The sequence below is a fragment of the Dendronephthya gigantea genome, unplaced genomic scaffold (assembly GCF_004324835.1).
Source record: "Dendronephthya gigantea isolate DGI-Jeju-01 unplaced genomic scaffold, DenGig_1.0 000072F, whole genome shotgun sequence".
Lineage (NCBI taxonomy): Eukaryota > Metazoa > Cnidaria > Anthozoa > Malacalcyonacea > Nephtheidae > Dendronephthya > Dendronephthya gigantea.
In genome coordinates this window covers 771,288-798,586 of record NW_021163082.1, presented here as the reverse complement: position 1 = coordinate 798,586, position 27,299 = coordinate 771,288, and the positions used below count along the sequence as shown (strand labels likewise).

Genomic DNA, 27,299 nt, shown 5'->3' with positions numbered 1-27,299 from the left:
CATAGCTAGCCACGAGTAGTCAGAAACATCAGGAATATCTTCGTCGTCCGATGTAGCTTCATCACCAATCAAATCTTGCTTATGAGTATGCACTCTTGTTCCCAGTACCTCGAATCTACGCTGTTCTTGTGGGGGATGGGTTTTTTGGGTTGTTATGCTTTTTCCTTGCCCACGATATTGATCGAAAGCTTGCATTTCATTAGTGCGAGATATGTCCCGTTTTTCACATTCTTCTTCAAATTTCTTAAGAGCTTCTTCTTCTGCTTTGGCTTTAGCGATTTCCTTTAATGTTTTTTGTTTTTTATATTCTGCTTCTTTATCAATAAAGTCCATTTCAACTAGCAATGAAGCTGCTTTCGCGGCGGCTTTTGCTCTTCTTGATCGAACTGATGATGTTGATTTTCCCGACAAACGCGATAACGTGCTTGACTGTGAACTTCTCTGTGTACTTCTCTCTTCTACGGCCTTTATTCTTTCGTTAACTCGTGTTCGAGATAGAAAATGTTCGCGATCACGTATATCTAGCCATCGGTACGCTTCGGTGATTTCTTGCAACGATTCTAGATTTGAATAGTAATTATCGTGTGCTTCGTTTAACCTTTCTCGCAATTTATCTAGTTCGTCTCGTTGTCTTTCTAGAATCGAAACATCGACTGTATCGAAAGGCTGATCGAGCAAACGATTTACGTAAGTGATTTTTCTTCGAAGGTTTGCTCCAGCCAACGTTCTTAGTTGCAGTAAATCCTTTAAATCAGTCACACGTCTAGGGTCCAAAGTTCTACTTCGTCTTTGACGTCTTTCATCAACGATTTCACTCTGCGCTCTATCTTCATCTTGATCCTTTACTTCAGCGCTGAAAGTCTTCAATCTTGTTATTGCTGGCATCGAATTTGATCTTTCCATAGTTGATCTCAATCAGCTCTGGTTTCGTCTTTGTATGTAGAGAATCTTACTGTGGCGGCCGATGCTTGTTCACCGTAATGCGCCATGAATGTTTAAAAATAAATCTTGACGATACACTTGTTTGACTTCGCTTTATTAAGTTCTCGTAAGATTCTTTGGCACTTTAATTATTTGCTTAACTTACTTCGCTTTACTTAAGTTCCCTTACGAGTATGTTACAGAGTCTGTCTTAAGATTATTGGTTGTCTCTTTTATATGCTTTACAGTAGGCGTTATGAATATATTAGGCACTCAACACGATAATTTGCATTAATGCACACGCAGTTACAGTGAGCCTGAACTCAGATTCTTAATTGCGATATGGCTAGTATACCTTCGCAATTGGTTCCATTTCCGGTGTAACCACTGTTACAAATGCACTGGTATGATCCAAGAGAGTTGATGCATCGAGCATTGGAATGACAAGCATTACTTGATGAGCAATAATCTTTACCAACGGAATAGAAATCGATCATAGAAATCGTTGAAAAAATGATGGAATTATCGTTACAACTGTCCCTTAATATTATAATATGAATACATAAATGCATACTTAATTTTTATTCAATAATATACATAATTATTATACTAAAACGTAATATATACCTAATTGTTATTCAATAATATTTAGGAAATAGAGAGCATTTTCCGTGTGTCTAAACTGTTTTAGTATACACCGACTATTGCCTATTACAAATCCTACATTCTGATTGGCTACTCAACCAAGTTTAAAGTGCGTTTGGTAGTAATATTTTTACAAAGAAAGCACGAACCTTTTAGACAGCCAGAAAAACCAACCCTCATGGATATGTGCCTATACCAAGTCTTCGGATGGATGCGGATGTATTGAGCAACAATAACAGGAGAGACAGTTTGGCGAACAATTGTGTTCCTATTATTATTTCCCCCGAAAACCTACGTAAAAAGGTATATTATAATCAGTAAAAAATTGGTATCGGGATGCACTCGCCTTTACGCGCACATTACCCTGGCATTGTAAGAGTAAAACTAATTTCAATGCTAGCGGAGGGGGAAGGGGAGAAAACCAGGGCTACCGCTCATGGGGGATGCATGGGGGTACATTTAGCCATATTTTCGTAGCGCGTCATTTATTATTGATTTCGTTGGAAGGCTGACGAATATATTCATCGAGTATCTAGACTGAAAACCTTTACCGTAACAGGTGAAAATTGCTTCAAATTAGTGACGTACGCTATAGGAAACGTTTCAGTTATCATATCTTTTTTCATTTTTTGTTAATATTCATTCATTAGAGTTAAAACTAGCAAAATTACACGATTTCGCGATACTTTGAAACGACTGAGTTTCTTTTGCATTGCCAGCATAAATATTCAGGACTAAAACTATGGTAAATAAATTTTACCTTCACAAGACCATTTACGCGATATGTGACGAAATTCAGGCCGTCCTTGCTGTAAGACACGGAATAGCTCTTCACCCACTGGTAGGCATTGCTGCGCCCTTGGGTAAGAATCTCAGTCACAGTGGCCTGAAGACCGGCGAAGTTCACCTGAATCCATTGTTGGCCATCATTATACCTTGACGACCAAGCGCCTTGCCGGCGTCCTTGAGCCTTGAAGTTCAATCTGCCGTTCTCTGCCCCATGGTTTGCGTCCCACTCTGTCGAAGCTGATAATTGGGAGTCTAATACTTCGCCATTTTCCACACCAAGACGCACTGCATTCTTGCATTCTGATGTAAAAAGGTTAAATAAGCGGACTTACTAAATATTCAGTATGCATCTGAAACCAACAAATTTTGTAGAATTATTGTAATCATTGTTGATATTTTCCCTATTGCTTTACAATAATGTTCAAATAATTGCATTTCTTTTTTTGAGACTGCTCAAGATATCGCATCAGATTTGGGCACCTCTAGAAACGGGCATTTCGTTCTATTAAATCGATATTTGCTATCCAATACGAATGGGATGTTTCAATACGCTATAGTAAGTATTCCTGTTTTGAGGTCCCCTCGCAAGTTCTATAATTTTTGCGTATTTTGTCGGAATATTGCGTCAAATTGACCTATAATTTAAAATATCCTCTATGGCTCACTTGAGTGCTCACAGAACGAAGGTTTGTGTATACGTATAGGAAATTTCATTGAAAGCTTAGACTGCCAGATTAAAGAATCCATAAAGTTGGTATCAAATTTTCGTCCTACAACACCTGTGTATTTCTACGGTAATCTTAAATGAGCTGTATTATAATAACCATTTTTAAAAGCACGAAGAAAATAATATATCATGGTGTATCGAAATTAATTAATTAGCCATTCTGAAGTCGTATAGCAAAGGACTGGTAATATTGATATTAATAATGCATCATGGCCAAGGGGCTGTTTTTGGGACGAACCTTTGTTTACGTCCCAAAACAGTCCCTTCATGCGTTGCCGGCCTCACTATCACCATTCCACCACCACAACTTCGCGTGAATGGCCAAATGCCGTGAATGTGGGGAACTAGAATTACTATAATATTATATATACATCTTGGTACCTTTTTGTTCACATCTATTCCCATAATACCCGGCAAGACACGAGCACACAACTTTCCCGCCAATGTTATCACAATTTCCCTCATGAAGGCATGGTTCTGCTGCACATGGTTGGCCTGGAAAATATAGCATGTGTCCAATGTATATAATATAATATATGCAAGTTTTTGTAAACAAATGAAGATTTTTTGCGCATTAAAACTGACTATCTATCTTTTGAAACATGCGGAATTTTATTTTACACAAAATATCAGTTAGGTCTTTTAGTTGATTAAAAATTGGTTGTATATCAAAACGCTATAAAGCAAAATACTGTGCATTGTTGGTGATTAGGTCTAATTTAGAATATGAAGCTCCTATAGGTCGCGTATGGAGACGTTTTACATGCATGCATTTAGCTATGCAATTGCCTTTTTAGCTTGAAGCGTTTGTAGGATTGATTGCATGTCAAATTTATACCTTCAAAGCATCCATTGAATTCAACTCGCATGGAAATATGACCATGCCATGTTTTAGGATTTAGGATGTTTTAGGATATATACAAGTTTTTGTAAACAAATGAAGATTTTTTGCGCATTAAAACTGATTATCTATCTTTTGAAACATGTGGAATTTTATTTTACACAGAATAACAGTTAGAATAGAATAGAATAGAATAGAATATATTTTGCACACAAAAGATACAACAATTTTCTACAAAATTAATAAGCTTTTTTATAACAGTAGTATTATGTGCATAACCACCTATAAGTAACCTTAAGGGCTAATCGAGACAGGTGGTTATATAGTTAGGTCTTTTAGTTGTTTAAAAATTGGTTGTATCAAAACGCTATGAAGCAAAGTACTGTCCATTGTTGGTGATTAGGTCTAATCTAGAATATGAAGCTCCTATAGGTCGCGTATGGAGACTTTTTACATCCATGCATTTAGCTATGCAATTGCCTTTTTAGCTTGAAGCGTTTGTAAGATTGATTGCATGTGAAAATTTATACCTTCAAAGCATCCAATGAATTCAACTCGCATGGAAATATGACCATGCCATGTTTTAGGATGGATTCGGATGAAACGAGCGACAATAACAGGGTGGAGTGTGTTTTTAACAATGCTTTTAACGTCAACGTTTGCTGCGAATACCTAAAACATACAGAATTAAGAAAATCAGTGCATTGCGTATACAATTTCATTTTAAAGAGATCGCCTCGACCATTAAACCAATTATCCTCTCACAATTGTGACAGGATAATGGCGCGCACGAGGCCTCAATTTACTTACTTCTGAGGAAAATAGTGTATCTGGAAAATTTACAGTGGAGTACTGATGTCTTTCAAATTGGGGTGTTGTGTCTCCCAGGATTTGCCGATTAATTCCACTATTTCTATTTCACTTTTCCACGAATTTTCACAATTTTACTTATCGAGGGATATAAATTAACATAAATGTACTACAGTGGTCATCTACCTTATCAATTTTATCTACCAGCGGTCGACCGACACCGCAGAAATTGGTGTTTAAGACGTTTCAACCCGAAAATCTAATCGCTGGTTCACAATTGTGCATTTCTGTATCGCCCTATCAAAGAGAAACCTTTTGAATATCTTAAAAAAGTTCAATTTTTCTTCTGAATACGCATTCTGCAATCTTTTGACAGCTCATCATACACATCTGACCGCTGTGAAATGGCCATTTTGAGGCTTAAAGTATACACAAGGTTATTAATTCAGACGATTCGTTTTTACCGTGAGCAAGCTTCAAATCTTTTGTGCAAGACATATTTTCTTGAATATTAATAAATCTTTTTCCTCACCAAGTTTGAAGTCTAAGTATCGAGAATTGCGGCTAAGCCTATACCAATTTCCGCGGTGTCCGGTCGACCATTGTTCCCGTACTATGAATTCGAAAATTACCGCCTATCTTTGTTTTAAAGCCGTCAACTCCGTATTAATTTACATACCCCTCTCCTACGCTCGGCACGCCCCTGGCAATATATTCAAAATAATTGTACCTTATCTTGCCCGCTTCTTCGGTAGGGTTTGAATCTATGACCATCATCAGAGTATGAAACCGTATAGCTTCGTACCCACTGGTTGTGCTTGCCACGGCCTTGAGTCAAAATATCGGTAATTGTCGCACGGAATTTGAAATCAACCTGAAGCCATTGGTTTTGGTTATTATATCTTGATGACCATGATCCAGAATTCTTAGCGAAATTTAACCGCGCATTGGTTGCGCCATGTAAGTGACTCCATTGCGACGATGCAGTTATTCGTGAATGTGGGATCTTTCCACTTTCCATTCCTAATGCTTTAGGATTCGTGCAAGCTGAAATGGCAATAAATTTTGAATTTCCAGGACTATAGAAATTGAAGGCGCAGAAATGAGTTCTAGTCAAAGGTATAATGCGACGTTGGGACATGAAGAACTCCTTTCGGTAACTTTATGCATTACCAGATTGATAGGGAAGGGATGGACTTTGACGAGCAAAAACTGGAAAGAGTTTAGCCGACAGATTGTATCGTAGTTTGTTGACAAAACGCGATAATAAGTAAAGCTAGATTTTTATACCTGTTCTTTAAAATACTACAATTTGTTTCCCGTTCTTTGACAAAGATTTTAGCGCATAGGGTTGACTGATCACATTTTTATATTTTTGCAGATTTCACTGGGTGTTGTTTGCCCAACATATTATTGTGTTATGTGATAAACGACATTATAATTTCATTTATAAACTCCGTTTTCATAATGACAAAAAAAAAATAAAATCAAGACATTCCCGTGGAAAAACCAGTCGAAGCGTAACATAAAACTTCGGAAGTTGTTTGAGACGTCTGATGTTATACTTCGTGGTATTTAACAATTAAAATAATTTACCATAACACTGACTATAGATGAATAACTTAACTTCCAGGAAAAGGTAAGAATCTTGTCGTATTTTTGACCTTTTTTCACAAAAATTTGAGGGTAAACTTTAATATACGGCTCTTGCAGTTGCTATAGCTACAGTGTTTCCACGTGCGGAAAAATATTTCCATACTCTTACTTTTCTCAATTTCTATTTCTCACATATTCATGTACCCTCGAAAACTCCCAACCCACATAAATTTTCTAACAATTCGTGTTACCATCCCTACGCTTAATTAATTTGATTCAACCGAGGCGAGGGGTTGCTGCACACATGTATTTCTTGAAATGGATGTCTTATGATGTCTTGAGAATTGTAGAAAATATTCATCGAAACGGCGCAAGTAGCCATATGAACTTGATATGATAAGGTATGTGTTGTAACGGGCAACTGAAGCAAGAAAAGAATTAAATATTTTTCCCCTTGTAACAAAATTGTTATATTTTTCCACATAATGCACGTGTGAATAAATTATATGTGTGAAACAATGAATTTCCCAAGAAATTATTAAATATAATAACATACAATATATTAGCAGGGCTAAAATTAATTGTCAGGCTGGCTGTGTCACTGCTTAACTGAAATTGGTGAAATTAATCATCGTTCAAAGTCATAGATACAACCTAAAGATAAAAACAACCTAAACAAAACGACTAGAATTTACAAAATGCTGTAAAAATTTAGGGAAATGTTTTTACCTGTTGTAGTGCATTCAACTCCAGCATCTCTGGAATGGTGGCAATTATTACTACGAAACGCCAAGTGATGAGAACAACTGTTAAGAAATTGCTCGTTTCCAGTGCAAGCTACATCATTCAGCCAAATCTGTCCAGATCCACGTGATACTTGTCCTCCTTTAAGAGCTCTAACAGCATTCAGATAACCAAGCTCACGGCATACAACTTTCGCATCTTTTAAATCCCAATTTGTATCACAAACTGTGCCCCAGCTTCTATTGCGAAGTACTTCTACACGTCCAACACCTTTCCGGCCTGACGAGCCTCGTAACCTAACGTTTGTCGGCACACCTGCCGACAAAAAACAACAAAAGTTGAAACAATAAAGCAAATTATAATATGAAAAAATCCTGTTTATGATACGTAAAAAAGTTTGTTTACATTTTTAGTAACAAAATGCACAAATTTTGAGTACTTCCGGTATATATGAAGTATTAAAAATTTGGGCATAAATGAAGTATTAAAAAATTGGGCATTCTGATTGGCTTTCCCTGAAAAATTTAAACAAATATTATGCCGATTAGTTTTAAAACGAAATTCCACCTACGCATGACCATGCAAATTTTTAGTTAACATTTTTAATTTTTAGCAATTATGGTCACGTTTTTACATCGAACCGGACGAATTTGGGACCGTGCTCGAAATCGTCTGTTTTCCTCGTGTGTAGAGGCCAATTTTTCATCCATTTTTACCGTTTGAACACCTGAAGCGGATTAATTCAAGCACGGTCTGCGACATGCGTAAGAACAGTTCAGTTATATGCAAAAAAGGGGCATAAATTGAGTTATTTTACTTACAAGCTGATCCATTCGTGGCATGTTGGTTATCACAGATGCATAGATAAGATCCATCAGTGTTGGTGCAATTATAGTGTGCCATACAGTTGTCCGTTGATTGTAAACATTCATCAATATCTAAAGTGATTATAAGTTCAAATTGCAATCAACGCATAATTATACAACGCTTGATTTTTTTACTAATTATCATGTCTGTTCCGTTGATATATGCTTGTGATTCTGTACAATCGATTATTGTTTCTTTTCCAAAATAATAATAAACTCAATAGAACTATAATTTATCGTGCAGTTAACTTAAATCTCCCACTTCAGTGTGAAATATTCATTTTACCGCGCCTTTTTATGAGCCGGCCTTTTTTAACTAGGGTCTACGCGGTAGGAATATGCTTGCTATTTGGCAACATATCATAGAATTTTTTTAGAAGTGTTTTTTGTGCAACACAGGGTAATTCAAAAGCAGTAAAATACCTTGACAAAAAGTTCCATTTCCTGTATATCCATGGTAGCATGTGCAATGAAAAGAACCAATTGTGTTGGTACAGAAAGCATTTTGGTGGCAGTTATCAAATGTCGAGCATTCATCGAGGTCTAGAAAGACATTAATTTGATTGTTCTCCACTGGCAGTCAACTTCAAAATATTACTTTAGCTGCATTGAGTAAGTCCGAAAGACTGACTATATATACTTCATGCTGGCATATTCAAATATATACTTTTATTGTAATCTTAAGAGTAATATTAAACACGCAGTTAATTATGATAGCACTCATTCGCGTTTATCCCCGAGCCGGCGCGGAGCGCCGTGCGAGGGTACTAATTCCGCCCAGAGATTAGGAATTACACCCGGGACCCGGGAGAACATAGCGGAATCCAAAGTCGCCTAAATTTGGACCATGGACGTTCAATGGTTATGGTAGTTGTGCGCATGTGCGAAATGTGAACGAAGAAAGAACGGTCGTCTACGACTTGCTGATTGGCTAAGACAAAAAGAGAGCATGCATGATAGCGTCATTTTAACTGTCATTTTGCAAACTATTTTTTAAAAATATAAAATGAAATCATGGAGTCAAATATTAAAACAATAATAAAAGATTTACAGATAATCACAGCACAGAAACAGTTGGTGAAATAGGAACGACTCGTAGTTTATAATCTTTGAAGTGGTAGGTGTCTATATTTTGCTTATTCTGTGTTTGCTGTAAGAATGCAAGTACGAGCTTGGTATGTCGTTTTACAAATGAGCTAACCGACCGTTTAAGGCTTTACATCATCTCTTAAACTTTAAAAAGTGTTCTCAAACGTGTACTTCAGAGTTTTGATAAAACAAATATCACTTTGCAGCTTATATAGTCGCTAAAATCATTGAATAAAATAAATAATCGAAGAACAACATTCGACGATTAGTGCTTGTATGGTTATTATAGTTATTTGTGCCGTTTTGATGTTTTGGAGGTTTAGCTATAGAAAAGTTTAACACTCACTTAAACTGCAACGTAATGCAGCAGGCAAACAGGTGATTTCTGTTTACCCTTACGACTGTCTTTGTTTCCGAAAATTTGCACGAGTTATTTCATAATATTAGCGTAGAAAGTTAGGTCTGGGTAGTGCACGAAATATTTTGCTTCGTTTAAAATGGCGAGGGGTTGCTGCATGCATGTATTTCTAGTTAATTAATACTGCGTGGGTTTGAGCCACGATGTATAACTTGTCTCGCAAGCCTGGAAGAGTATTGCGAGAGTAGAATTACACGAGTCATTCCACCGTTTTAACATGCTTTGCAATGGTGAAAATCGTGGCAGGACAATTGAATCAGTCGATCGGCGTTTCAGAAAGCAGACTACTCTTCTACTTTGTGCAGCACGCTTATTAAACACAACAGTAACAGCGCATTTACATGCATGCAGTAGTTATATATGCGATTTTATTTCAGCCTACGAAAGTAATTCAAGCTCTCTTTAACTTCAGTTTATATTGCTATACGCTGGCCTTTTTGTGAAGGTTTAAGCCCTCATTCAAACTATACAGATTCGTGAGAAATTTGTTTCAGAAGGAAGGGAAAAATTAAAAAAGTTTTTTTTTTAGAACAATGAGTATCGTATGATGACTTTGATGTTAAGGATTAAATTATGGGTCTATACTTGTGTGGATGTGCCAATTACTTTCTTTCGAGGACGAGGGTTTGTAAAATGCAATCGTCACTTTTAAACGTTATTATAGCTGTAAAAACTGGAAGAATTCATGAAATACTGAATTGACAAAAAAAACTATTAACTAACCAACGCATGTAACGTTGTTTCGAGTATATCCCTTTTTGCATTCGCAAGAAAAACTCCCGTGAGTGTTTACGCAGTAGGAATTACTGGTGCAGTGGTGAGTATTCGAGGAACATTCATCAATATCTATAATGCAATAAAAAAAATTTATATACAGTTTAACATGCATGTGCAGTTATTGAGACAGGAAAAGTTCAAACTATCGAAACACGAGGATTCCCGTATAAAATCTTTAGGGATCAGTTTGAAATGACAAACAATCGGCATTTAAAACCTGGCACGTTACACTACTATTACGTTGTCAACATCATCAACGGAAAAGAAAAATGATGCACTAAAAGATAATTTTCTAGACTGTTCAGTGCGTTTTCCAGAAATCGTTTGAGCGTGGGGCTGGAGCATGAATAGAAGGGACCTTAAAAACGGGTCTAGGAGTCCTCTCGAAGAAAATATTTTGTTTTGTGAATTTTGAGTGTCTGCATGTCTGCACTTGATCATCTGCATTTCACAAAGGTAATATTTGGAGATTTTTTCAGAGTGTATATATAAATACTTTCCTCTAAACATGATTATTTCATTAATATTTATATATAGGCTCAAAATGGACCTTTGGAAGACAAACAGCACTTTATGAGGGGGTCAGCAAGGGGAAGTCCTCGATACACATTAACCGATTTTTTATATCACATTATTATTAAAATTAACACACCATTGAAAGAACATTCTACACCAGCATCTTCAGAATGAGAGCAGTCATTGTTCCCCCATCCCCGATGAGAGCAACTGGACAAATTGTGCTCGCTCCCTGCGCAGAAAACCTCGTCTAACCATATTGGCCCTGAACCGGAAATCGTGTTACTCCCTTGCAGTGCATTTAGAGCATTTAAATAACCAAGCTGACGGCATACAACCCTTGCATCTTTTATATCCCAATTGTCATCACAAACTGTTCCCCATCTTTCGTCATGGAAAATTTCAACACGTCCACGTCTTTTTGAACTTGATGGTCTTCTTAACCTAATGCCAATTAATTCATCTTGAAAACAATAGAATAAAGACAGGTATAAGTTAGCTGAATTGCTGGTAATTTGAGTCGGAGTAAATTTAGCGACTTCAAATTACGCTCTCCAAATCTTTTGCTGATTATTCTAAAATACACTAGTATATATAGTTGGAATTCCAACTTTGATTATCTAAAAATATACTAAAACAATTAGACAACTCGGATCGTTGTTTAATTGTTAACAAGACGCCTACCAGGCGTTCTATGATCGCGTCGTTCACAGCGGCGTAGCCAGCCCAGCTATACCATTGTCTATTCGTGATGGTGAACGTTTGGGAAAATTTTGCTCGCGCGACGGTATTATTTTTTGGTGTAATTGCGGTGCATCGATTATTTTCTCGAAATTAATATATCTAGGTACAGGGTGTATACTAAAACAATTAGACAACTCGCCTTCGTTGTCTATGAGCGAATAGTCAACTCAGGCTTTGCCTTCGTTGCCTATTCGCTCATAGACAACTCGGACTCGTTGTCTAATTGCTAAATAAAAACACGCTTCTAGGCCAATAAGGTCGCGCATGCTATAAATGTTATATATTATAAAAATAACCATGCAGAGAGCAGCGTGGCAGCGTCTACAAACAACTTAACATCAAATGTGGTAGAACAACTGCCTAAAATAGACAAAACACTTCTCCACGTTATGACCTTACTAACTCTCATGACGAAGGCCTTCTGGTCGAAACGTCAAAAAGTGTTTTGTCTATTTTAGGCAGTTGTTATATTATAACTAGGGATCCAAGGATAGTGCAAAGTTTACAATCGCTCGTAATTCATAACATAAGCTGATAAATTGCGTAGATTCTCTAAGAATTGCCCCGATTTTTACGCCCGGAATGTTTTGAAGCAGTGCTCGTCGCTCCTCGCTTCTTTACATCGTGAATAATGCTCATGGCTCGACGGCACATGCGCAGTTGCGACGCATAAGAAAAAATCGGGTGTCCCGGGAAGCAAATCCTTTTAAAACAAAACCCAAACCACGGTAAAGCATGCTTCAAAATTTACAGATTTGTACACTTGTCGCTCGTCTGACCCGCCACCCAACATCTTGAGTCTGTCATTCTGCATTTACATGCATTGTTGTCTAGGAATCTTTTCTAATGCCGGTTATTTTTCCTTGCATGTAGAGATTAGACCCTATTACCTTGAAGGAGTTACGCTTGAAAATAAAATTCAGAAATTAGCGTAACCATCATGACGGATTGATTCATGTAATTTCGAAAGCAATTGATATTTGAGAATTGAAACATACTAACACATTATGGTTTGTTGCATTATCATCGGAAGAAACGTTTGTCCTATATGCATGGAATAATAATTATTTATCTTCCGAAGTATATTGTACTCCAGCATCTCCAGAATGACGGCAATCACGACGTGCAACGCCGTTCGAAAGACAACTTATTATTAAATAAATATTTACCTAATAATAATCTACTACATTCTTAAGTTTAAAGTGCGTTTGGTAGTAATATTTTTACAAAGAAAGCACCAACCTTTTAGACAGCCGGCAAAACCAACCCTCATGGATATGTGCCTATACCAAGTCTTCGGATGGATGCGGATGTATTGAGCAACAATAACAGGAGAGACGCTTTGGCGAACAATTGTGTTTCTATTATTATTTCCCCCGAAAACCTACGTAAAGAGGTATATTATAATCAGTAAAAAATTGGGAGTACATTTAGCTATATTTTCGTAGCGCGTCATCTATTATTGATTTCGTCGGAAGGCTGACGAATATATTCATCGAGTATCTAGACTGAAAACCTTTACCGTAACAGGTGAAAATTGCTTCAAATTAGTGACGCTATAGGAAACGTTTCAGTTATCATATCTTTTTTCATTTTTTTGTTTTAAAATATTCATTCATTAGAGTTAAAACTAGCAAAATTACACGATTTCGCGATACTTTGAAACGATTCAGTTTCTTTTGCATGGCCAGCATAAATATTCATGTCTAAAACTATATGGTAAATAAATTTTACCTTCACTAGACCATTTACGCGATATGTGAAGAAATTCAGGCCGTCCTTGCTGTAAGACACGGAATAGCTCTTCACCCACTGGTAGGCATTGCTGCGCCCTTGGGTAAGAATCTCAGTCACAGTGGCCTGAAGACCGAAGTTCACCTGAATCCATTGTTGGCCATCATTATACTTTGACGACCAAGCGCCTTGCCGGCGTCCTTGAGCCTTGAAGTTCAATCTGCCGTTCTCTGCCCCGTGGTTTGCGTCCCATTCTGACGAAGCTGATAATTGGGAGTCTAATACTCTGCCATATTCCACACCAAGACGTACTGCATTCTTGCATTCTGATGTAAAAAGGTTAAATAAGCGAGCTTACTAAATATTCAGTATGCATCTGAAACCAACAAATTTTGTAGAATTATTGTAATCATTGTTGATATTTTCCCTATATTGCTTTACAATAATGTTCAAATTATTACATTTATTTTGAGACTGCTCAAGATATTGCATCAGATTTGGGCACCTCTAGAAACGGGCATTTCGTTCTATTAAATCGATATTTGCTATCCAATAGAAATCGGATGTTCCAATACGCTATAGTAAGTATTCCTCTTTTGAGGTCTCCTCGCAAGTTCTATAATTTTTGCGTATTTTGCCGGAATATTCCGTCAAATTGACCTATAATTTAAAATATCATCTATGGCTCATTTGAGTGCTCACAGGACGAAGGTTTGTGTATACGTATAGGAAATTTCATTGAAAGCTGAGACTGCCAGATTAAAAAAAACATAAAATTGGTATCAAATTTTCGTCTTTCAACACCTGTTTATTTCTACGATAATCTTAAACGAGCTGTATTATAATAACCATTTTTAAAAGCACGAAGAAAATAATACATCATAGTGTATCGAATTTAATTAATAAGCCATTCTGAAGTCGTATAGCAAAGGACTGGTAATATTGATATTAATAATGCATCATGGCCAAGGGGCTGTTTTTGGGACGAACCTTTGTTTACGTCCCAAAACAGTCCCTTAATGCATTGTCGGCCTCACTATCACCATTCCACCACCACAACTTCGCGTGAATGGCCAAATACCGTGAATGTGGGGAACTAGAATTACTATAATATTATATATACATCTTGGTACCTTTTTGTTCACATCTATTCCCATAATACCCGGCAAGACACGAGCACACAACTTTCCCGCCAACGTTATCACAATTTCCCTCATGAAGGCATGGTTCTGCTGCACATGGTTGGCCTGGAAAATAGCATGTGTCCAATATATATAATATATGCAAGTTTTTGTAAACAAATAAAAATTTTTTGCGCATTAAAACTGATTATCTATCTTTTGAAACATGCGGAATTTTATTTTACACAGAATAACAGTTAGAATAGAATAGAATAGAATAGAATATATTTTGCACACGAAAGATACAACAATTTTCTACAAAATTAATAAGCTTTTTTATAACGGTAGTATTATGTGCATAACCACCTATAAGTAACCTTAAGGGCTAATCGAGACAGGTGGTTATATAGTTAGGTCTTTTAGTTGTTTAAAAATTGGTTGTATCAAAACGCGATAAAGCAAAGTACTGTGCATTTTTGGTGATTAGGTCTAATCTAGAATATGAAGCTCCTATAGGTCGCGTATGGAGACTTTTTACATCCATGCATTTAGCTATGCAATTGCCTTTTTAGCTTGAAGCGTTTGTAGGATTGATTGCATGTCAAATTTATACCTTTAAAGCATCCAATGAATTCAACTCGCATGGAAATATGACCATGCCATGTTTTAGGATTGATTCGGATGAAACGAGCGACAATAACAGGGTGGAGTGTGTTTTTAACAATGCTTTTAACGTCAACGTTCGCTGCGAATACCTAAAACATACAGAATTAAGAAAATCAGTGCATTCCGTATACAATTTCATTTTAAAGAGATCGCCTCGACCATTCCAACCAATTATCCTCTCACAATTGTGACAGGATAATGGCGCACGAGGCCTTAATTTACTTACTTCTGAGGAAAATAGTGTATCTGGAATATTTACAGTGAAGTACCGATGTCTTTCAAATTGGGGTGTTGTGTCTCCAAGAATTTTCTAATTAATTCCACTATTTCTATTTCACTTTTCCACGAATTCTCACAATTTTGCTTATGGAGGGATAAAAATTAACATAAATGTACTACAGTGGTCATCTACCTTAGTAATTTTATCTATCAGCGGTCGACCACTTTTGTTTTAAAACCGTCAACTCCGTATTAATTTACACTGATACCCCTCTCCTACGCTCGGCACGCCCCTGGCAATATATTCAAAATAATTGTACCTTATCTTGCCCGCTTCTTTGGTAGAGTTTGAATCTATGACCATCATCAGAGTATGAAACCGTATAGCTTCGTACCCACTGGTTGTGCTTAATGCCACGGCCTTGAGTCAAAATATCGGTAATTGTCGCGCGGAATTTGAAGTCAACCTGAAGCCATTGGTTTTGGTTATTTAATCTTGATGACCATGATCCAGAATTCTTAGCGGAATTTAACCGCGCATTGGTTGCGCCGTGTAAGTGATCCCATTCCGACGATGCAGTTATTTGTGAGTCTGGGATCTTTCCACTTTCCATTCCTAATGCTTTAGGATTCGTGCAAGCTGAAATGGCAATAAATTTTGAATTTCCATGATTATGGAAATTGAAGGCGCAGAAATGAGTTCTAGTTCCCCAACTGTCAAGGGTGCAATGCATGTTGGGACATGAAGAACTCCTTTCGGTAATTTAAATATGCATTACCAGATTGATAGGGAAGGGATGGACTTTGACGAGCAAAAACTGGAAAGAGTTTAGCAGACACATTGTATCGTAGTTTGTTGACAAAACGCGATAATAAGTAAAGCTAGGTTTTTATACCTGTTCTTAAAATACTACAATTTGTTTCCCGTTCTTTGACAAAGATTTTAGCGCATAGGGTGGACTGATCACATTTTTATATTTTTGCAGATTTCACTGGGTGTTGTTTCCCCAACATATTATTGTGTTATGTGATAAAAGTCATTTTGATTTCATTTATAAACTCCGTTTTCATAATGACAAAAAGAAAAGAAAATCAAGACATTCCCGTGCAAAAACCAGTCGAAGCGTAACAAAAAACTTCGGAAGTTGTATAAGACGTCTGATATTATATTTCGTGGTTTTTAACAATTAAAATAATTTACCATAACACTGACTGTAGATGAGTAACTTAACTTCCAGGAAAAGGCAAGAATCTTGTCGTATTTTTGACATTTTTTTCCACAAAAATATGAGGGTAAACTTTAATATACGGCTCTTGCGAGTTGCTATAACTACAGTGTTTCCACGTGCAGAAAAACATTTCCATACTCTTACTTTTCTCAATTTCTATTTCTCACATACCATGTACCCTCGAAAACCCCCAACGCACATAAATTTTCTAACAATTCATGTTACCATCCCTACGCTTAACTAATTTCGTTCAACCGAGGCGAGGGGTTTCTGCATACATGTATTTCTTGAAATACATGCATGCAGCAACCCCTCGCCTCTGTTAAACGATATTAGTTAGGCGTAGGGATGGTAACATGATTGTTGGAAAATTTATGTGGGTTGGGGTTTTTTGAGGGTGCATGATATGTGAGAAATAGAATTAGGTAAGATAAATTTACAGATTTGTACACTTGTCGCTCATCTGACCCGCCAGCCAACATCTTGAGTCTGCCATTCTGCATTTACATGCATTGTTGTCTAGGGATCTTTTATGCAAAATGTAAACAAATATTATGACGATTAGTTTTAAAACGAAATTCCACCTACGCATGGCTATGGAAATCTTTAGTTAGTATTGTTTAGCAATTAGGTTCACTTTTTTACATTGAACAGGATGAATTTGGGACGTGCTCGAAATCGTCCGTTTTCCTCGTGTGTACAGGAAAAACTGGTCAATTTTTCATCCATTTTTACCGTGTGAACACCTGAAGCTGATTAATTCAAGCACGGTCTGCGACATGCGTATAAGAACAGTCAAGTTATATGCAAAAAGGGGCCATTAATTGAGTTATTTTACTTACAATCAGATCCATTCGTGGCATGTTGGTTATCAGAGGTACATAGATAAGATCCATCAGTGTTGGTGCAATTATAGTTTGCCATACAGTTGTCCGTTGATTGTAAACATTCATCAATATCTAAAACGATTTTAAATTCAAATTGCAATCAACGCATAATTATACAACGCTTCATTTTTTTTTTCAAAAATCATGCCTGCATGTCCCGTTGATATATGCTTGTGATTCTGTACCATCGATCATTGTTTTTTTTTCCAAAATAATAATAAACTAAATAGAATTATACAGTAACTATAACTTATCTAAGTTAACTTAAATCTCCCACTTCAGTGTGAGGTAGTCATTTCACGCTATTTTATTAGCCGGCCTTTTTTAACTAAGGTCTCAGCGTTAGGAATATACCTGCTATTCATATAGCAACAAATCATTATAATTTTTTCAAGTGTTTTTTGTGCAACACATGCAGGCTAATTCAAAGCCAGTAAGATACCTTGACAAAAAGTTCCATTTCCTGTATATCCATCGTTGCATGTGCAATGAAAAGAACCAATTGTGTTGTTGCAAAAAGCATTTTGGTGGCAGTTATCAAATGTCGAGCATTCATCGAGGTCTAGAAGAACATTAAGAGTCATAAGTGTCCAATCGCAATGTCGTTTCTTCAGAATTTGATTGTTCTGTACAGGCAGCCATTGTAGCAGAAAAAGTGAACAAGACGACGAAGATACTACTTACCACTACAATTAACGCCGTTTCCAGTAAAACCTTTATTGCATTTACATGTAAACCACCAATTAGCGCTAATACATTGAGCATTATTGTGACAGTTGTGCAATCCTAACGAACAAGGTTCAACTTCTATAAAAAGTAATACAGTGCATATTATGTACTGATAAATTTATAAAAATTTTAATGCCCCAAATTATTGAATAAAATAATATGATTATCATGAACGGAAAATTCGGCTTGTTATATTTCCTTAAAAAGAAGCAACGATTTAATTTTTTTAATTATATTATGACATTATACTACAGCCCGCCTGGAGGCCATGCATTAATGTCTATCTTTTTCCTGCATTAAGATCGAGTGTGCATATTTGCTGGATCTCGCAATGAAAAAAGCTTTGACCCAGAATATTGTTTTTGTCCCGGCCTTATTTGAGTTGACTGGAATATCTAAATTTAACGATTCTTCGAACTGAGACAGAAAGAACATGTTTTCGTCTGAAATTGGAAACATTCAGACAATTCGAGTTGATCCTGTTGATGCAGTGATACTAAACAATCATGAACGGGGAATGGAATATAATATAATAATTATAATACACTAAGTTTTATTAATTATTCATTACTGCTGTATACACAATCTCCCTTTTCATTGGTTAGCCAAATTCGACGTCAAATTGCACAAACTACTGCTCTTGAAACTACTCTACATCGAAGCTTGAAAATATGGTTAAGGTGAATAATAAAATAATTATTAAATTCGATTTTCGCGTAAATATTGAGAACAACCAATGATCAATGCTCGGTTGACGTTATCTTCCTCAGCCTATACGACCTCGGGCGATAACGCAAACTCTGCCTTGATAATTCTTAATACCACGCTCAACTTTATCCAATAATTATTGAATGTATCACAAAATGCCAGTCAAAAGCCTTGTTGCAGATTTAGCTACCTTCGGATGAACATACTACTCCAGCATCCTCAGAATGTCCACAGTCATTGGTTCCCAAACCATCATGTGAACAATTTGAAAGGTTTAACTCTGTACCAGTACAACCAACTTCGTCTAACCAAACCCGTCCTAACCCAGCAGGAACACCTCCTCCTTGAAGAGCTTGACGAGCACCAGGGAAACCAAGTTGACGACATGCTACTTGAGCATCATTTATATCCCATCCATCATCACAGACTGTTCCCCATTGTCCTCCGTAGAACACTTCGAGTCGGCCAGTACCATTTAAACTTGATGGTCCTCGTAACCGGATTTCGTTTACTGTAAATTATAATTATCACAATCACATGCTGGGCTTTTTACATGAGCCCAATTACCGGAGATTGAACGAAGCGTGAGATAATTTCGAGGTATTGAAATGAGCAGATAACATAATCCTGGCAGTCGTATAATCACTACAACAATAGCATGTGCTTCTTTGGTCGATAAACAGCCTCTTAGTTTGAGTCACCATCACCAATGACCTAGCCTGTTTTTAAGGGAATAACTAAAGGTCGGCCGGGTTCAAATCAGCGAAATCTTATTTAGTTTTTATTCTTTCCTTCTTCTCTCTTTCTTATGGTCCGTTTAAACTTGCAATTTTCGCTGCGTTTTTCTCCTTTTGAGAGATGTGAACGAGTAAAAAGGCAGAGGGCACTCATACATGAGTATTCACTCGAATGAAAAAAAAATCAGAGTAAAAACAAAATTTTCCGAATCATTTCTTCGCTTAATTACCATATAGCTATGTAGAAGAACCACTGAAGTTTAAGGCCGGTTTACACGAGCAACTTTTATTTTTCAATTACTGTATGTGGCAATTTTTTTGCTCGTGTAGACAAGCGAAATTGGACAATTTTTGTGTGGCAAATACATTTGCTGAAAAGCTGGAGTGTTAGCTTTTATATGACAAAAAAAAGTTGTCACATACGAAAAATTGCTCGTGTAGATTACTCGTCACAGAAAATGTGGCGTCGGTCCATTCGGTCGCCGCATGTCAAGCCACATGATTTCGACTTTCCCGGCCTCTGCTATGAACTCGAAATAAAGCAAAGATGGTGGCCACAACATATGCATCGCAAACAGCGATCGACAATTATTTGTTATCTCATCTACACGATCAAATACATTTGTCACAGAAAAATTGCCACGGAAAAAATGCTCGTGTAAACTGGCCTTTAATGTATAGGTCTACCATTTATCCATCGTATAAAACGATGTTTATAAGCTAGACATGGCTCAGAAGTCGCTGTATCACAATAATTGATGTGCAAAGTTTTACAAAGGTGTCAAGAAAGCAAATTTATTAAATCTAAAAAAGAACGGTTAAGAGGCAGGGGGATCCATGGTAATCCCTGAGCGCCTGGAGTTTAGGAATTACACTTGGGTATTGTGACAGAACATAGCGGAATTCATAGTTGCCAAAATTCTATGTCATAGACGTTGGATGTTTTTGTTAGGTATGCGCATGGGCGAAATTTAAATGGGTGTAAACCATCAATCAGCAACTTCCTGATTGGCTGAGTCTGAAATTTGTATTTCAACTGCAATTAGCACACTTTTTTTTAAATTTTTTCATAAGATACACCAAATAATATGGGAAAAATAATAACCGAACCAATGAAAATCATCAAGAAACATTTATATAAGAAACAAAAAGGGTTGCTCTTCAAGTTTAAAGCTGAAGCGCATTGAAAGGAACAATTTACGCTCTATATAAAGATTTGAAATGTTTTAAGTTGGTACGCGTCTATATTATATCATGTAGTTGTTTATAATATTCTGTGTTTGCTGTATGAAGAAGTATGCAGTTTATTTATGTAATAATATAAAATTATGACCTGGATGAGTCGTTTTCCAAAGTCATGCATGTTGGGCTATGAAAGGCTTTAACCTAAAGCCTCAAATGTTGAAATTTCTACAGTTACCTAAGCTGGTAGGGTCCATAAACGAGCGTGTAAAAAACGGGTGACATCACCTTCAATGTTTTGACTATATTTTATACCAAATGATAAAAATATTAGCTATCGACGCCCTGCCATGAGTCCGGCATTCCATAATCGGGCCATTTATACGTGGAAAAATAAGTCGCGACTTATTTGCGACTTATTTGAACTCGTCGTAACGATACAAAATTCTTGTTGGCTTCTAAATAAAACGCGTCGTATCCAAGTCGCGAGAAAAAAAACAACGCATGTGTGAGCACGGCCAAAAAGTCAGAAATCAGAATCGAACGGAAAATACAAGCAAGCTGACACCATGCATGGATTCTTTACAACTCCAGCAAAAACAAGAGATACGTGGAGTGGCAACAACACTTAATATGGAATTAGGACGCGAAGAAATGATCGGCTAACTGTTTATCCAGCTTGCGTCTTTATTTTGCCCCTTATAAATTGCCCTAATATAAAATTATATTTTGTTTGGCTAATCTACGCCCATGCAGGAGATTATTTTCTTGGTGGAAAATGGCGAAGGGTGCTGCATGCATGCATGTATATTAATTTTCTAGTATATTATGTGAAACATTTACAGTGTTATCAGGCCCTATAAGATATTGGAAATAATTTATTTTTCCAAGCTAGTAAATGCGCCCATGAGATGATACGCCCATGCAAAATGCGTTCAGAGACGACATACGTATATAGGTGACAGAAGTATATGCATAGATATAAATTATGTGTAACGTAAGGACATTCTATACGACGAATATTATTGGACTCTAGTTTATGGGAATATAGCCAAAAATTTTAAACTTCATTTGTTATCTAGGTATATTGCATATTAGAAGTATCCTTATATTAAGTGGAATCTCCCGCCTTTCAGTTGACAGCGAAATAAAGTTTTCATTATCATTATTATCATTGACGTCTTTCTTGCTTAATTGTGAATTAAATATTGTATTTTCAGGTTGGTGGGAAGCTTTTTATATAACTTAAAAACACGGCGATCACAGATTTTCAGATTATATTTTTAGCCTTTAGCAATAGAAGGGAATACATAACACCATGCACACAGTGATTTCATCTTCTTTCAAGATAAATAAATTTTCCTAACTCGCTATTGACATTAAGCATGTTTGTAATGCATGACCTGGCAATATCAGGCAGTGTTTGCATACGGAAATTTACACTTCAATACCAATATCACTGTGTGTTTCGCTAACGTTTTAAAATTTGGGCATAATATTATTACGAACCTTGTAATGTGTGTGTAGCCTCTATACAGCAAATGGCATTTTCGTTTCATATAAATATAAAAGTGTACTACTAAACCTCCGTCGCTAAAAATCCCTAAAAGCATGATAAAATATCGATGCAATAAGTTTCGTGGCTATTATTACTTTCGTTACGAATACATGCATATTGCATCTTGATGATTATCTCAGTCGTATTTGCATGCAGCCTGGTTCAATACACAAAAATCCATCTTTTATTGCCTCGACGGCTAATGTTTGCCAATACCTGTCGTCATATTTAGCTGCTTGTTCGACTACCATGCACTTGGCCCAGTTTTTCAATCCGATCCGGATTCAGTCTGGAACTGAATTTTTATTATACCAATTATGTATCCTGTTGGCACAAACGATTTTCCTAGGTTGGGTTAAAATGCGGATGCGAATGCGGAACGGATCGACGCAACGGAAACGGATATGGGGTTAAAATGCGGAATTGATATGGGGTTAAAATGCGGAACGGATATGGGGTTGAAATGCGGAACGGATATGGGAATAAAATGCGGAACGGATAAAGAGTGAAATGGGAACCATAATTTCCCGCAAACGAAAAGGAAACGTCTATTTTACCCCCAACTCAGCTGTATAAGAATGAAACAGCCGTGCTTTGTACTAGGCATAGTCCAGTTACCACCAGCGCTTGCACCACATCTATTGCCTGAGCACATCACATATTTGAAGCAGTTTGGTATGCGGTTTTAACATTATTAGGATTGACGAATTCTCCTGGATAATCAATATTTTTCGTTGTGTTTTGTTTCGAATTTGCGACATCATGAGTGTCGCGTGTATTCTAACTTGAACTGCCTTATGAGAATAATAGTTTTTGTGAAGTGATTGCAGAAATGTGAGAGGGATTGCTGAAAGTAATTCATATTTATATTCTTTTTATAATTGAAATAAAAAAGATGTTCTAAGATGTTCCATAGATGTTCTAAGCAGTAATTTATCTCTATCCTGTTTCCCAATATCCGTACCGCATTTTATCCCCCTATCCGTTTCGTATTTTATCCCCATATCTGTTCCGCATTTTATTCCCATATCCGTTCCACATTTTAACCCCGTATCCGTTCCGCATTTTATTCCCATATCCGTTCCGCATTTTATTCCCATATCCGTTCCGCATTTTATTCCCATATCCGTTCCGCATTTTATCCCCATATCCGTTCCGCATTTTTTCCCCAAATCCGTTCCGCATTTTAACCCCATATCCGTTCCGCATTTTAACCCCATATCCGTTCCGCATTTTAACCCCATATCCGTTCCGTATTTTAACGCCATATCCGTTCCGCATTTTAACTTAACCCCGATTTTCCTTAACTCCGCTAATTAGTTTACTTTTCACAAAAAATATGTTGTCTACAAACATCACAATACATTGCAGTATCCTAAAGTAGTCACAATATCAGGTAGCATAAACAATTATCATGTATTGACACACAATACTCTTACATCGCAGGACGATGTCAACGATGCCGAATTCAAATAGGATTTCGGTTTTTGCTTACGAGATTATACAGTAGTTATAAAGTATGGTATAGAAAACAATAGCGGGGCTCGTTAGTCTCCTGCAGACGATGATACGAAATTAAAATTTACCATGTTTTACCGCTATACATGTGGATTTAGGTCTCAGAACCATCTATAATGTCTGAGGACCCACCAATTTATGTGTAACTGATGCTCTCTCGAATTGAGAACTCGTGGATCTGGAGTCGACTTTACATTATTATACGACCGCACGGCCCTAATTAGCGCTGTCTAGTTTGACTGCTCTGCATAACAAAATTCGACAAAAACTACAACTAGCAGTAAGTTCAAAAATAAAGAATTTGCAAAGTCAATCGTTTAATCTATTGTATGCAAACATCACTTACGTGTACTTTCAGAAGTTGCAAAGTGGACAAATAAAACAAACGCACAAAGTTTGATAAACACATTCAGAGGCATTTTCCTTCTCCCGTTATATTTGATAATGAAAAGGAAATCAAACGCGACATCGTGTTTTGTGATCTGTTCAAGTCTCGCCCGGATGTAAACATAGGGCGTGTTCTTTGATGCAAATTTTTGGTGGGTTTGATACAATATACATGATCACGTACAATACGTGCACGGAATTATAAGCTAAGTGCAAATATGTTTCGAGTGTTTTGATCTCCAAAGTTAAATTGAGATACAGAAATAAGAAGATCAGATAATTTTGCAAACCATAAAATAATTTGAAAAAATTGACCTTCTGGGCGATGATATTTACATTGTTATATTTGTGATTTGAATACTCACACTACGAGTTCCGTGTATTGACGAATTGATACACTATGCCAGTTTGAATTTAAGAAATTCGTCTTCTGGTGCAATTCGACAAGATAAAAAAAGCGAATTACAACTGATTACATTATGTCCTAAAACCCCTAATTGCATGTTAAAATTACACGTGCGAAAACTTGCGTTTAAGGAAACAGATTTGATTAACACATATCTTACAAATTTCAATATAAATTAGTAGGGGAAACATTCCCCAGGATCAGTGAACATTATTTATGTTATTTGATTCTTCGTCGTAAAGCAAAATTTTGGTTCCAATCGAGCTGCACTTCTTGGGCCGGTTGTTGTATTAAGCCCGTTTAGCTTAAACGGTGGATAAGTCCAAACAGAAAGCAAGTCTTTCGTTTTATTCAACAAGCGAACTAAATGTTTTCAACCTTAATACAAAGATACTGTTTACAACTACATATTCAGTGCATAATATGCAAGTTGACTCATTCAAAAGAGATGTAAAAGGGTTAAATTTGACTTACCCGCCGTTTAAGCTAAACGGGCTTGATACATTTGGCTCCTGCACAATGAACAATTTATTTCTCTCATGCAAACCCCTAAATTAGAAACCATATAAACAGTCTCTTAACATAATATAGCTCATGCAGGAAATAACATCAATATACAGCTTAATAGCTACACCACACACTAAGAAAACATCAGTTTGATTAATGCCTGTTCGTTGAACCACAACCGTGAGCTATCTAACTTCACTTATAAGCCGTTAGGTCCAGAATATTATATAAAAGATCGAAGTTTATCGATTCATTTCCCAATGTGTAATCCTTTTATTCACCAGACACCACCTACGCATTAAAGTCACGCATACGTATACAAACGCAAACACCTATAACCATGCAAGTAAGATTAAATTTAAAAAAAGATGCTATAATGAATAAAATCTATAGATAAAATACCTATAATATAACAGGTCCCAAAGAAGTTAAAAATCTAAGTTAATGCTATTGCATGTGTTCTTAAGGTGGCTCGATACAGTTTTCAAGAATTCCATTGTTCATCACTTTGACACGTTCAAACAACGCATTTTTATGATTTATTCTAGAGATATTGGGGGTTTTATATATTTTGATGTCTCTAATTTTGAATCGTATAAGTTTTATTAACAGATCGTCCGTTGCTATGGCGACATACGTGTACAAAATTCCCTCCAAAATGACCAATTGCTTCGGATAGTTGGAAAAGAAGCACGGTGACCTCCAATTTTTTTTGTGCATTATTTTACTTGGAAGAAAAACTAACAATTAGCAAAATATAAAAAAATTCTATAATGCCACATTTTTGAAAAATGAAAAAATGATATTTTTTTCGGTAATTTTTTTTGCAATTATAATTTTTTTTTATATTTTGCTATCACCGTGCTTCTTTTCCAACTATCCGAGGCAATTCGTCATTTTGGAGTGAATTTTGTTCACGTATGTCGCCATAGCAACGGACGATATGTTACTACAACCAATACTATTTAAAAGTAGAAACATCAAAATTATAAAAACCCCAATATCTCTAGAATGAATCGTAAAATGCGTTGTTTGAACGTGTGTGTGAAAGTGATGAACGATGGAATTTTTGAAAACTGTATCGAGCCACCTTAAAACGTAATATTGACTGTTCAATCTTTAAGTCATTAGGAAGTTTATTAAAAATGATTGCGCCTTGATATGCAAAACGTTTCCTTCCTGCTTCGGTCTTTACCTTTGGCAGGCTCAGGTTCACATTGTTTCCACGGGTGTTTTTGGAATGAATTACTCTCGCAAAACTCTTCTGAAGGGACATAGGTGCAAGCCTGTATATGAAGGCACTTAAACACCTCATGAACACATCTCCTATTTCTAATTTCATTTATACTTGGCCATTTTAATGAATTGGAAGGGCCGAAAACAACCTGCATTGCCCTATTCTGGCTATCTTCCAACTTCCGTTTGCGACAATTCGGCAAATCAATAAAGACATTACTACAATTAGCCATCACAGGTAAAATCATCATCTTCTAAATTGTTTCGGCGGTATGTGGATCAATGTTGTACCGTATCCGAGATAACAAACGAACCCTTGATGCAGCTTTTTTCAATATTTTGTTCAGATGCTCCGAGTAGTTCAGTGTCCATTGTAACGCCAAGGTGCTCGTAAGTATTTGATTCCGTTATTTGAGTTCCGTTAATTTTTATCTCGAAATTCGCTATTCGGGAGGTTTTTTTGGGGAGTCCCAAATAAAACACATTCTATTTTCGGTTTTTAAAATTGATCCGATTATTATCCAAAAACCAGTTGTCCTTATCAGCAAATACATTACAGCATCATCGGCATATAAGATAACTTGTACAACTCATCCTTATCGCAAAACAAATACGACTCATAATTATACAAATACAACTCATCCTTATCGTGAAACAAATACGAAATAAACAAAGTAAACACGTACCTGTTGAAAACACTTATAAGCTTGCAGATTATGAATTATTTCTCTTACACCACTTTGTCTTCAACTGTGCATGTCCATGTTCTTTTTTGCTTCATATATCTTGTTTCTTCTCGCTTTATTTTGCACAAAGTTTATGAAACGCTTTTACAAAAAGGTTTACGAATGACAGTTAAATTACTTACGTTCTCATTGAAATACAAACTTTCTATTTTTAGCCAATCGTAACGTTTGTTGATTAACAGTCTTTACTCGCGCATGTGCTTGCTTACAAAACCCCCCAACGTCCACCGTCCATGACATAGAATT

General features: G+C 36.5%; 2 protein-coding genes across 7 annotated transcripts in view; both read right to left on the bottom strand.

The window, feature by feature from the left end:
* The window catches only part of LOC114531440 (scavenger receptor cysteine-rich type 1 protein M130-like), a 57,155-nt gene extending 32,966 nt beyond the window's left edge, over nt 1-24,189 (bottom strand). For 2 of the 6 annotated variants that reach the window (XM_028553052.1, XM_028553051.1), the window contains exons 1-2: nt 1,716-1,841; nt 1,277-1,390 (exon numbers count right to left, since the gene is read on the bottom strand). In XM_028553052.1, the coding sequence (XP_028408853.1) occupies nt 1,277-1,390; nt 1,716-1,746 (145 nt within the window). In that variant the 5' untranslated portion in view covers nt 1,747-1,841. Of the gene's footprint in view, nt 1-1,276; nt 1,391-1,715; nt 1,845-8,362; nt 8,483-10,169; nt 10,293-10,875; nt 11,203-12,725; nt 12,868-13,217; nt 13,544-14,350; nt 14,465-14,951; nt 15,094-15,543; nt 15,864-17,294; nt 17,412-17,781; nt 17,902-18,023; nt 18,147-18,966; nt 19,288-24,117 lie in introns of those variants that run through there. The other 4 variants (XM_028553049.1, XM_028553050.1, XM_028553047.1 and 1 more) reach the window with 4 other exon arrangements.
* LOC114531488 (galectin-3-binding protein B-like) lies at nt 18,959-23,521 on the bottom strand. Its single transcript, XM_028553091.1, has 2 exons — nt 23,218-23,521; nt 18,959-19,287 (listed from the first exon to the last, which is right to left on the bottom strand). The coding sequence occupies exons 1-2, from the start codon at nt 23,519-23,521 to the stop codon at nt 18,959-18,961; spliced, it is 633 nt and encodes a 210-aa protein (XP_028408892.1).
* Nucleotides 24,190-27,299: the final 3,110 nt, after the last annotated feature.